Below are 13,586 nucleotides of genomic sequence, written 5' to 3' on the forward strand. Positions count from 1 at the left end.
TAGCGGTTCAGTAGGGAACATGACAATGGCTCCATGAAACTGTTTTCATGAAGCTTACAGGTTGGACGGGAAGACAGACAACACGAGTACTTTTAAGGTAATTTCAGAGGCAATAACAGTATGGGTTAAATAAAACAGCATGATATCATAGAGAGGGGCATTCATGACACCAGGGTTGTGAAAGGAGTCACAGGAATGACACAGCTCATCAAAGAGGGTCTCTCCGAAGAAGCAACATTAGAGCTGATGAGCTGAGGGTAGTCCAGGCAATGGCCGGTGGTTTTTTTTTTTTTATGTGCAGTCACTAGAGATTTCAGCATCCTTATTATTTAAGAAAATAAAAAACGTGGTATCTCTAATTACTTTGGGATTGTGGCCCCTGTCACATCCAGATATGTAAACAGACTGACTTCCAGGCTAAACAGAAACATTTGGTAGCTGCTGAAGCCACTTATTATGAATGTTCTAACACCTTGACCATTATTCCTATTTTATCAGGAGACAAGTCAGCCATGTTAAATGAAGACAGTTGTTCTTTCCTGATGGCATCTAGTTTATTATTGGCAGGCATTCCAGCTTTTTAAGACAGAAGGTGGCATGTATGGAAGTGAGGTATCCTGATTGAACAGATAGGTAAATAAAGATTACATGTCACTTGTAAGAAAATTACATTTGATTTCCCTGCACCTTGACTGACTGCCTCGTAATTGGTAACAACAACAACAACAAAAACCAACAACCCTGTGTGTTCTCTGTGGAGGGGCTGGGTTAGGGTGTACTCGACTCGTTGCGACTAGCAGGTCTCTTCTTGAAAAATCATGATGTCGCAGCAACTGTAGTTAAAAGCATATTCTGGAAGCCCCCAAACCATACTTGCTAGGGCACCTCGGTATGATGGAAACAATTTGATTTCACATACTTAAAAAATTTTTTTTGCATTTTTTTTTTCTTATTTTGCTATAGGATGCAAAGCTTCCTCCGTTTGTTTTTATGGCTGGGTTTCACTTTAATAATAATGTTACTTTACATTCTTTAAGATTTTTGCCTGCGGTTTAATCGATTCTGTCCCTTACTACAGGATAAACGTCTTTAAATATTTCTTTGAAAAGAGACAATCTCTTGGCTACTTTTGTCAATTCTGGGGTTCAGCCAGAGTTGGGGGGCACATTTCTTTGTCTTCTGCAGCTGTGGGGCTGCCTCAGGATGACGGCTGTTTGGGACTCAGAAATCGATCAATTTAACGAACACCCTCGACTTCTCGGGTCATTACCTTTGAAAAGCTGGCTGGAATGAGAGTCAGGAATCCTGTTCACAGCATTCCAAATCTGGCTGTGATAACCAGGAGATCTGTTTATCTTAGCGGCCCGCGCCCCACCCCCCTCGCACCTGTATAGACTCGCGGGAACCCGCAATTAAACTCGCCAGCCCCCAGTCATTGCTGCACATGCACCCCCGCCCCACTCGCAGCGTGTCTGCCACCAATATGTCTTTCTTTGGTGTGACAAACCTCACGGAGACATATGAAAAGCCGTGCTGGTGGGAATGGTTGTAATCACTGTTAACAAACAAGATTCTGATTGCCAATATTACCATCTGTTCCATCGGGTTCCACATATTCCCCGGTATGTGGGCTCTGTTAAACAGATTTTCCGTGCTGCCCAAGGTCACCCTTGATTCATGTAACCAGCCTTTGCAGATGGGTTAAACGTGAGCCTCCCAACAGCAGCAAGAATCAACATCCGAGAGGTACCAAATCATGTCCTCCAATGACAGAGCCCAAATAAACAGTCCACCGAGTCGGCAAAGACAGAATATCCACATCCCTTGATACCTGAAAGGAGCACATCCCAAAGAGACTGTGTCAAGTGCAAGATCCGTCTATTACACTTCCTATAAAAATGACTTCACTGTATAATCAGAGAAGCCCAGGGGTGAGGAGGAAATAACCTGCTTTCAAGAGCAGCTGTTTAAGTGATACAAGCGGAGATCCCCATACTATTGAGTCCTCTCCCTTCTTGCGAACTTAAAACTGAGCTGAGTGCTTTTCCCCTCTCTGTTTCTCCACACCTGCAAGAGGTTCTCATCACTCCCCTTGAGATGATTCAAGTCAATTAAAATATATTGATCTTCTCAGCACTGGAGATATAAAAAGACTCGCAGCCTGCCTGAGAAGTAGGTACCAGGCAGACACAGAGGAAGGGTGATTAATAAGGAGGGGCAGTAATGGATGCGGATAACTTCACCCAGGAAGGGGCAAGTGAGCTGGTTTTGCAGGGTGAGCTAGTGGTCCTCAGGCAGAGGTGTGGGAGAAATAGGGCAGGGCGTTTGGGGCAAAGCGAGCATGAGTGCAAAGGCACACAGACATGAAACAGCATAGTAAATACAGGGAGGCATAAAATAGATGCTATTTGTGGAACTGAATTTTTCCTTAGTATTCTTAGCCCCCCTGCTGTAAGTGCTTTTTCACTGTGGGGCTTGGGGACTTAATACAAAAACACTTTGTGGTGAATTCCTTTCCATAACATGTGCCATGAAATAATATTTTAAGATGGTTACTATTCTCTGACTGTGAACGTTTGTACCAAAATCTCATTTTTTAAAACAAAAAGAAACGTTTATGTTTAGCAAACGCATGCTCTGAGCTCACGTGAAAAAGAAGACCTAACCTAGTTTGGGGGTCAAGAAATGCTTCCTCGAGGAGGAGATGTTAATGTTGAACTTTGAAAGATGAATGGGAATTATTGGGGGGAAAAATGTCCAGGCAGGGGGACCAGGTGTGAGGATACCCTGAGGTGACATGGAGCCTGGCAAGGTTGCCAGGAAGGCCTGGCTGGGATGCAGCAACAGGGAGAAGGGGGCAGGGAGCGTGGGGGTGGGGAAGGAGATAGGGTCAACTCATGCTTAACCTCAGAGGACACATGAGAAATCTGGGGCTTTATCCTGAGCAACAGGGAATGGTGGAAGCTTTAAGTAGAGGAGAAATATGATTATATTATTTAAAAAGTAACTTTACTTCACTCTGTTTTGACAGACTCCAGGTCCACCCAAATCTCTTCAAATGACTCAATTTCATTCCCTTTTATGGCTAAGAAAGAGAAAAACACCTATATATTAACACATGTATGCACAATTTAGGAAAATGGCACAAATGAACGTAGTTCCAGGGCTGGAATAGAGACGCAGACACAGAGAATAGATGTGTGGGCACGAGGTGGGGTAGGCAGGGTGGGATGCACTGGGAGATGAGGTTTGACATAAATACACTTGGCTGCAGGCTCAGTCAATTGTGTCTGACTCTTTTGTGACCCCATAGACAGCAGCCCACCAGGCTCCCCCGTCCCTGGGATTCTCCAGGCAAGAACACTGGAGTGGGTTGCCATTTCCTTCTCCAATGCATGAAAGTGAAGAGTGAAAGTGAAGTTGCTCAGTCGTGTCCGACTCTTCGCAACCCCATGGACTGTAGCCCACCAGGCTCCTCCGTCCATGGGATTTTCCAAGCAAGAGTACTGGAGTGGGGTGCCATTGCCTTCTCTGGTATATATACATAATATATGTATAAATATATGTGTGTGTGTGTATATATATATATTATTATTATTTTTTAATCACTTAACTGTAAGATGGAGAAAAGTTTGGAGTGGATGAGGGGGAAAGTGTGTTAGGAGAGAACTTACATCAACCCATAAGAAAGGATATTGGATTGGATTCAGAGGGAGAGATGGAGATGGAGGAAAGGGAGGGATTTGAGAAATACAGAGGAGGGAAATAGTCAGGACGTTGTAATAAATTGACAGACATGACCTGTCAAACTTCACTTCTATTTACATATATAAACATGTTTTTATACATCCCCATATTTGGTTTTTAGTTTGGTTAAACTTTTCAATTTACATTTTAAACTCTTACTTGATTAAAGTCCAACCGGATGGAGACTAATGATAGTAAATATCAGAAAATAGGTTCAGATTGTTGCAATGACATATGACCCGGTAATTCTGTATTTTGTAACAAAGCAGTTTGACTTATATCCTGTCCATTTGAATAATGCTGTTCCACCTAGGAAACTACAAATGTGTTTTAGAACAGGATAGGATTTGGCTTGTGTATATGTTAGACACACGGGAAATAAGACATAGTGTCTTGGGTTTAAAAGACACAAAATTAATGCAATTCTTTTTTTTTTAAATACAAAGTCTGCACTCCATTTCTATAACTGAAATTATTTTTTAAAGTAAGACTAATAGCTTGATTTTCCATATCAAAATTTAATCTCATTTATGCATTTTGCACTTAGAGTTGCACATAGCAAATTATGGGCAGATATGTACACATTATGTTACATTGCTTTCCCAGCTGTGCATGTATGATTTGGTGCTGGCAGTTATGTTCAATTTAGTAAAAGCTATATTCCACTGTGTCTAGAATCTTTGAGCTTTTTAAACAGCTAGTACATAAAAATGCACTTCCCTTTACTGCCTCCATAAAGAGCAAAGAAAGAGCAGGAGGTAGAGTATAAATGAACCAGGGCCAGACATACTTTTGTACAGGAGAAAGAGAGAAGCAAAATCCAAGCAGAAAGACTGAGAGCAGAGGCACGCCTGATGAAAATCCCTGTGTCTCCATGACCCAGGAGTTTTTTTGTTTTTGTTTTTTTTTAAAAAAACATAAACTAGAGAAACTAAAATGATGGAGTATGATCCTATGTGCTTACTTAAATTTTCTGTAAACTCCCTGATACACACAAAAGACAAAACCTTTGAGAATTTACTGAAATGCGTTTACCTAAAACACTTCTGGCTTCTCTCATGGATGCCATTGTGTGCTCTTTCTTTATACTCCAAGATGTGTTAAAAAGTGCACATCTAAAACCACTAAGTACATTTTAACCAAGGTGTGTTTATAATGATTACGAATCACAAAGTATTTGGTTTAAGCAATGGATTACATTAAGTGCATGAAAAACAAGTAAAAGGAAACAAAATATTTTGAGGTTTAAGCATTCGAAGAACTGATGTTGAAGCTGAAGCTCCAATACTTTGGCCACCTGATACGAAGAATTGACTCACTGGAAAAGACCCCGATGCTGGGAAAGATTCAGCGCAAGAGGAGAAGGGGGTGACAGAGGATGAGATGGTTGGATGGCATCACTGACTCAATCAACATGAGTTTCAGCAAGCTCCCGGCATTGGTGATGAACTTCCGGGAAGCTTAGTGTGCTGCAGTCCACAGAGTCACAAAACATCGGACACAACTTAGCAACTGAACAACCAGAAGCATATACTAATTAGAAGATATGCATAATTTTAAATTATTGCTGGTAGTTTTTATGTCGATAATTTCCTCAAATTTTCCCTTCTTCATAAAATCAAATGACCACCATTGTCAATAATAGAAGAGAGATCTAATGTGAAATAATCTTAAGAGTGTTTATTTTATACTCGAGGAAAGGAAATTAAATGCTGTCCTTCAGTCTGTCATAGTGAGATGCAGGGCCTTCCTCTCAATGTTTTTCTTGGGCTTCCTCCCAAATTTTGGTCACCTGTCATCAAACCAAATTATAAAGGATGGTTTCCCGGGGAAAGACTGGGAGATGATACAGAGGGCTAAACAGACACCAGGGACTGGAGGAGGAGAAACATGGAACTGAGTGCTCGCTTTGCTTTAGTGACAATCAATATGGTGTGCTTTCTGGATGGATTTATATAAACCAAGGGTGGGAGCTGCCCTCAAGGTCAACACCAAGGAGCCCTTCATTCTCCAGAATGATGTCATTCCATTCCTGCCCAATGGCTGCAGTTGAGTCTCCTTCAGAGCTGCTGCTGCTGCTAAGTTGCTTCAGTCGTGTCCGACTCTGTGCGACCCCAGAGATGGCAGCCCACCAGGCTCCCCCGTCCCTGGGATTCTCCAGGCAAGAACACTGGAGTGGGTTGCCATTTCCTCCTCCAGTGCATGAAAGTGAAAAGTGAAAATGAAGTCGCTCAGTCGTGTCCGACTCTTAGCGACCCCATGGACTGCAGCCCACCAGGCTCCTCCATCCAAGGGATTTTCCAGGCAAGAGTACTGGAGTGGGGTGCCATTGCCTTCTCCACCGTCAGAGCTAGTTTGTGGCTAATCACAGCTTCCTTTCACCTAGAGCTACCAGTCTCCTTATTGAGGTCATATGTGTATTCTGCTCTCTGATGAATAACTGTGATGACTTCTGTTTTGACACATCAATTCTCCTTCACCATCAGCAAATTTAGGTGACAAAGCCAAATTAAATTAAACTCATCAGAATGCAGGGTGATGAGCTAAACTATATAGCCTCAGTTTTTTTTTTTCAATTTTGTTTATAAATATGATCCTAAATTTTTTAAGTGTCAAATATAACCTGAAAGAGATGTTAGTATTATTGGAGTCCTAAGTATACTTCTATTGTCTTGATTACTTCTATTCCCATGATGATTTAAACAGATTTTTAATACAATTTGGGGTCTTCCTTTAAAACCAGGATGCTCTATATATCTTATTGCTTGAAACATCATAATTGAAACAACTCCAAACATTAAAGAACCTTTGAGCTTAAGATTAATCTTTTACTCGTTAAAATTATGTCTTTTTAATTTATACTCTTTTATGAGCTTTTTGAGTGATTACAAAGCAAGGACTATAGAAAGTATAGTGCTTTTATAAGAAGGTGTAGGATTTCTAATTGTGAGAAAATGTTAATAATATATTAATGGATGGTAGTCTTTTTATACTAGAAATAGGAAATTAACAACTGGATATGCCTACATTACTAAAATTATTTTTTGTCAATATCATGACTTTGATCTTAATGTTTAATTTATAAAAGCAATATTCACCCATCAAAATGATTTGCTGCCTTCAAACGTGTTAACGTCTACCTACAGTTAACAGCTTCATTTAAAAAGAAGACAAACTGAAGAATCTGATCTTAAATTTCCATGTTCACTCATTCCTCCTATTTAAGCTTTGTTTTCTTACTGGTTAGAAATATTTTAATAGAATTCAGTAACTATTGAATTGGAATTTCTGGATCTTATAAGTATTACCGAATTAAAAAATGAACAGCTTTAGTAGAGTTTCTAAGGAGCAATCATGCATTTTTCTATAACCCAAAGCTGCAGATGTAGGGAAAGGATTATTTAAATTCGTTCATAACTTGACATTACCCACCCCCCATCCCCGGACTCCATTTAAATCCCCAGCGCTTCAGTGCCAGGTTCATTGCCCGGATAAATTAATTTCTTTCTAAAATTGTCTTTAGGCACTCGTTTGTTTTATAAGCTTAGCTGTACGCTCCAAAGATCAGTTCTTGAAGTGGGGTGAAGAGCATTCATTTCTCCTTCGTTGACCCAGAGCTGCTGCGGAAGGCGATGGTATAGACGCGTTAATCAACACCCTGTCCAGCAAACGAGACGGAGCCATCGCCAACGCAGCCACAGTGCTGACGAACATGGCCATGCAGGAGCCCCTGCGCCTGGGCATCCAGAGCCATGACGTCATGCACGCCCTGCTCAGCCCGCTGCACTCGGCCAATACCATCGTGCAGAGCAAAGCCGCCCTCACCGTTGCTGCAACCGCATGTGACGCGGAGGCCCGCACAGAGGTGAGTGTTTGCATCACTTTCCTTCTCTCTTCTGGTCGGCTCCTACCCCTGCATTCATTTGAAACATTTTCAAGTGTTTCACCGACCCATCGTTTAAGTCCCTCGAGATGCAAGATGTTGGGAAACGAACTGACCTCATCCAGCCAAGAAAGTGAGTGAGTGAGCACTCACGTAAATGGAGTATGGTCTATAAAAATATTGAATTGCTATGTTGTACACCTGAAACTAATAGAATAAACTAACTATGTGTAATGCATGTAGTATGTAAAGCAATTATACTTCAGTTTTTAAAAAAGGAATAGGTACATTTGTCATCCCCATTTTACAGAGGAGGAAAATGGGGCTAAAGAGAATTAATGTGTGTAAAGCAGAGCTGATTGGTCAGGAAGTCAAGATTGTGAGAAAACATCATTCTCAGCCCAGAGCCCCTGCCCTCACACAGTGCTCAGACAACTGACAAATCTCCTCTGTCTCTTAGATGTTTTTCCTACCCTCTTCTTTGTTCCTATTGACTCAATTCATTTGTATTCATCTCAGACGGTAAAAAATTTGCCTGCAATCCAGGAGACCCAGGTTTGATCCCAGGGTCAGGAAGATCCCTCAGAGAAGGGAATGGCTACCCACTCCAGTATTCTTTCCTGTAGAATTCCATGGACGGAGAAGCCTGGTAGGCTACAGTCCATGGGGTCACAAAGAGTCAGACATGACTGAATGACTTGGCAGTGGCACATATTTCTTTGGCTGCCCTGGGTCTTAGTTGCAGCATGTGAACTCTTAGATAAAGCATGTGGGATCTAGTTCCTTGACCAGGGATTGAACCCATGCCCCCTGCATTGGGAGAGTAAAGTCTTGGCCACTGGACCACCAGGGAAGTCCCCAAACTGACCTTTCAATATATGAGCTTCATCACATCACTGCAAGTCCCTGGTGGTATGCCACTCTCCCATGGGAACAGTTATGTAAAGGCTCGAGATGATCCACCTCTGCTGCCTAAGCCTGAACGCACCTCCCAGGTGTAACTCTACACTCTAGAAATACCATACGATTTGTAATTGTCAGCATGCTCAGTTCCCTTATTTATACCTCCTTGATATCTCTGCTGAGAAAGCTAGTCTCATGTTTGTCCACCCGATAAATGCCTGTTTTTCCTTCAACATCCAGCTCAGCCATTCCGTCCTCCATGAGGCCTGCCTTCAGTCCTCAAACAGGGACTCAAACATCCTGCTCTGTGATCCCACCACTCCCTGTGCATGCCTTCTTGAACTCAGTTTTGCATTAGCTTTTGTATGTAAGGCCATAAACTCCCTGGGGCTTTAGGGAAGGGAATTGAAGTTTCCTTTCCCTGTGTTCATGTCATTGATACATATCTGGCACACAGTATAGGCTTAATAAGCAGTGTTGAATGAATGAGTGGATGAATAAATGAATGGAGGAATGAGTGGAGGAATTAATAAACGAGTTAGTTATTTGCCAAAAGAGCACATGGAATCAGATTTCTATCTTGTATTATACTCAGAAATAAAGATGTTCAGAAGTTTGGCTTACTAAGCATGAGATGCTTCAAGTAAACTTTTCAAAGCTGCCCAAGTTAGTTGTGCTGGTGTGTAATCTCCATCAGGGCCCCTGTGTTTGAGAACATGGTTGGAAGTGGATCATGTCTCATAAGGGCTCCTGTTTTCAAATACTACACAGAGACACCTGTAGAATATTCCTTTGTCCTCCAGGCTTAGATAGCACAGTATTACATTTCAGACAGGGAGACAGGCACTCTGTCAAATCTTTTCTTCTCCCCCCGATTTGAATAATTTTATACATGAGTGATTTCTTTTAATAGTGTAATTAGTGTAGTTCTCTCCAATTCTCTACTTGTTCTTTTTCTTTTTCACTCCTTGAAGAAATATGAATGATAAAATGGATCTTCCTCTGGAGAACTGCTTCAGCATTGCCTTGGCCACACGGCTGGGTTGGTCACAGTGTCTGGTGACGGGTGCCACTTCCCTGCATCGGTTACTCCTGCCCAGCTTTGGAGACCATGTCTGTTTTCTACTGCTGCCGTAACAAATGACCACAACTCAGTGGCTTAAAGCAATTGTTTTTGTTGGTCATTCGCTAAGTCGTGTCTGACTCTTTGCGACCCTGTGGACTGCAGCATGCCAGGCTCCCCTGTATTTCATTATCTCCCGGAGTTTGCTCGAATTCATGTCCATTGAGTCAGTGATGCTATCTAACCATGATGCTATCTAAACATCTCATCCTCTGCTGTCTTCTTCTCCTTTTGCCTTCGATTTTTCCCAGCATCAGGGTCTTTTCCAATGAGTCGGCTGTTCCTATCAGGCGGCCAGATATGATTCTGTTATCTCACAGTTGGGAGGTCAGAAGTCTGAAAATGGGTCTTATGGGTTAATGTTAGAATATTAACAGAGCTGTGATCCTTCTGGAGACTCGATGGGACTGTTTCCTAACCCTTTCTAGCTTTGACCATCCACCTGCATTTCTTGGCTGTGGCCCCTTCCTGTCTTCCAAGCAGATTACTGCAATACCTGTTTCTACAAATTTCCTTTGCCTACTCCTCACACTCTTATCTCCCTCTTCTTATAAAAACCCTTGTAATTGGGTCCACTTGATAATCCAGGACAATCTTCCCATCTTCAAATCCCTAACTTAACCACATCTGCCAGAACCCTCCAGGGTACAAGGGCATCTCTGGGAGCCCATGGTTCTGTCCACCACAGGGCCAAATGCACCAGCAGTGGTGAGGAGCAGAGCGAATGAACATGGACACTGCACTTTAGGGGAAGGAGGCCAGGTTCTTTGCCCCATCTCTGCCCTGTGTAAAATCACAATGACCTCCCTCAGGGTGGGGGGGGACACATGTATACCTGCGGCAGATTCATGTTGTTGATTGTCAAAAGCCATCACAGTATCATAATTATTCTCCAAATAAAATGAATTATTTTTTAATACTCATTCTTTATTTATTTAGTTGGCTTTGGAGTTCCCTGGTGGCTCAGACAGTAAAGCGTCTGCCTACGATGTGGGAGACCCAGGTTCGGTCCCTGGGCCAGGAAGATCCTCTGGAGAAGGAAATGGCACCCCACTCCAGTACCCTTGCCTGGAAAATCCCATGGACGGAGGAGAGCGGTAGGCTACAGTCCACGGGGTCGCAAAGAGTCAGACACGACCGAGCGACTTCACTTTCACTTTAGTTGCAGCATGTGGGATCTAGTTCCCTGACCAGGGACCAAACCCAGGGCCCCTGCATTGGGAGCACAAAATCTTAGCCACTGGACCACCAGGAAAGTCCCTCCCTCAATTACTTTATTGTGGCCTCTTGTTGATTTTGAACAGAAAACTGGGCTCTTAAGGTTTTTGCAATAAATTATTTCCCCTTGAATTTAATAAGTCTAAACGTGGACACATCCTAAAATGTTTTTACATACTCAACACACTTTTAACAATCAAATAATGAGGTTTTTTAAAGCATAAATGTGTATGTTCTATACTCTTAATGTGTAAAATTCTGGTTTCTACTTCTAGCTGAGAAATGCAGGTGGGCTGGAGCCGCTGGTAGAGCTCTTGCGTTCCAAGAATGAGGAGGTCCGGAGGAACGCCAGCTGGGCCGTGATGGTCTGCGCCGGGGACGAGCCCATGGCCGTGGAGTTGTGCAGGCTCGGGTGGGTGGCACGGCCTGGAGGGTCTGGCTCAGATCAAGGACACACACTTTCTTCAGGCCGGAGGAAGGTCCAGCAGAGTTTCCATGCCCATGCTCAGGCTGCTGGGCATCATTCAGATGCTCTGTGGGTCACAGTCCCTCTGAAGGGACCGCCTGCAGAAGCGGGGTCCTAGACCTCCCTCACCACCTCCGCAAAATCGTCTTCAATGTCTCCTTTTCCACTTTTTCGTCTCAATAAATGCTCCTCTTTCACTCTCCCCTGGTTTGCTCTCTCAACTTTCAAGACTGAATTTAAACAGTCAAGCCATGACTGTCATCTGTGTTTTTCTGTCCCCCCCAAACTTTTCCACTACAATTATGCCTTTAAGCAGCTTCACTGCATTGGTTCTCCTGACCAACAGCCTATGAGTCACTTGCCTTTAGCATCACAGTCAATAGGGTTTTAAAGTCCCACAGACAAGTTTACATTATTTCTAACATTACATTATTTCTACATTATTTCTAACATTATTTCTACATAATTATTTTTATTCTTTGCATATATCACCTGGTTAGCTGAAAAAAATTGGAGTCCAATACTAATTTTTGCTTTAAATGAACAATGTTTTTCTTCTGAACGTGTCTTTTTCAAACTGTTTGAATGTAAGTTACTACATGGCATATATGTTCTCAAAAAGGGCAGATTTGTCTTTATAATTGTGTCAGGATTAGTTTATCTAAATGGGTGGGATGGTTTTAACCTTTCCATCTCAGTTCTTCAATTCAGGATCTTAGTGTGAGGTACATAAATGGGAACTTAATGTTAGATTGCTTCTATAAGGCAAATAATGTCATTTTTGCTTTTATTGACAGGGCTTTAGAAATCCTTGAAGAAATTAATGTATCAGTAAGTCGAAAAAATAAATTCAGTGAGGCAGCTTACAACAAACTGCTCAACAACTACCTATCTCTGAAATACAGCCAGACTGGCTATTTGTCATCAAGTAACATAATCAGTGATGGATTCTATGATTATGGTCGGGTAAGTGGCAGCACTAAGTTGTATTTTAGTATAGAGTGATCAGTTCTTTCATCATGATGCCATTACATTGCAATTTTATAACCACCTGACATAATTTTTATTTTTATAGACAGAAACTTGGGAATCAGAACTTCATCCTTAAACTTTGTCTGGCTATAAGATTTTGCATTTGTGTACAGTTTTAATTAGATTTTAATTACTTGTACTTCAATTAACTTGCTAATGCTAGTCTCAAGTTTCAGAGAAAATAAAAAAGAATCAGCTTCTTTTATATTGCTTCTAGGGCTCCGTGTTAATTATAATATTAACAATAGAAATATGTCTTAATTTATTAATTATAATCTCATCGAAATAAGCCATATTGGAATACTGAATTATAACATGTAATGCAGAATAATATTATTTTTTACTTAGCTGCATTTATGATTATGATTTCAGTTCAGTGTTAATGTTGAAAGAGATGGGAAGCTAAACATTAGAATCTTGAAGACTTTTTGACATTACTGTCTATATCAACATTTTCTACTTCTGGAAACCAAAAACAGTAAGAAAAATGGAGAAATTTTTAAAAACCTATAAATCCCATTTTAGGCAGAAGTAGGAAACAAGTATGATCTGCAGACTTCAAACATTTAAAAGTCCCTGGGATCAAGCAGAAGCTATAGGAAGGAAGAATGAGAAAGGGGAAAAAGCACAGAGACGGACAGGAGTGGTAGCTGATCTCAGAGAGCACCATCCAGACTCCATGCTTCCTGAGCGGATGGACAACTCAGACGTTCAAAAGCTGTGTGCTTGGTTTGCCAGGGGCTGGGTGGACAGGCCCTGGGGAACTGGGGTGAGCAGGGCTGGTAGCAGCAACTTTCTTGGATCAATTTGGTTCAAAGAAGCAGAGGACAGAGGGTCGTAAAAGAATCACAGCTAATTAAGCCATATTTGCAGGAAATGCTATATCATGGTAACAGAATTAGAGATATTTTGAGTAATCAGAACAGCTAGTCTAACAATTTATCTCTTCCTTCTGCTTTTCCTGGCACTGCCACCACCATACCCTCCATAACACACACAAACCACTGAGAAATTACTGATCTCATTCAACGATGAGTAATTTTAAAAGAACAGGTGCCACATTATTAGTACAAAGATGCTTTAAGAAAAATGAGGGAAAGAGCAGAAAAACCACCAAAGAGCACTTGTTGGAAAAATGTTGCTATGGAACAGGTAAAAAACTGTGGTAAATATATGTGTCCATGAGTTAAAAAAACAACAACAAAAACCAAAAC

General features: G+C 41.6%; 1 protein-coding gene across 9 annotated transcripts in view; it reads left to right on the forward strand.

Moving 5' to 3' along the window:
* Window positions 1-13,586, forward strand: part of ARMC3 (armadillo repeat containing 3) — a 92,357-nt gene that overhangs the window by 52,407 nt on the left and 26,364 nt on the right. For 8 of the 9 annotated variants that reach the window (XR_003037692.2, XM_005214196.4, XM_059892628.1 and 5 more), the window contains 3 exons: window positions 7,363-7,612; window positions 11,150-11,286; window positions 12,138-12,306. Coding sequence is in view for 8 of the 9 variants with exons in the window: in XM_005214196.4 (XP_005214253.1) it covers window positions 7,363-7,612; window positions 11,150-11,286; window positions 12,138-12,306 (556 nt within the window). In the remaining variant the exon portion in view is untranslated. 9 annotated transcript variants of the gene reach the window in all.

The sequence above is a fragment of the Bos taurus genome, chromosome 13 (genome assembly GCF_002263795.3).
Source record: "Bos taurus isolate L1 Dominette 01449 registration number 42190680 breed Hereford chromosome 13, ARS-UCD2.0, whole genome shotgun sequence".
Lineage (NCBI taxonomy): Eukaryota > Metazoa > Chordata > Mammalia > Artiodactyla > Bovidae > Bos > Bos taurus.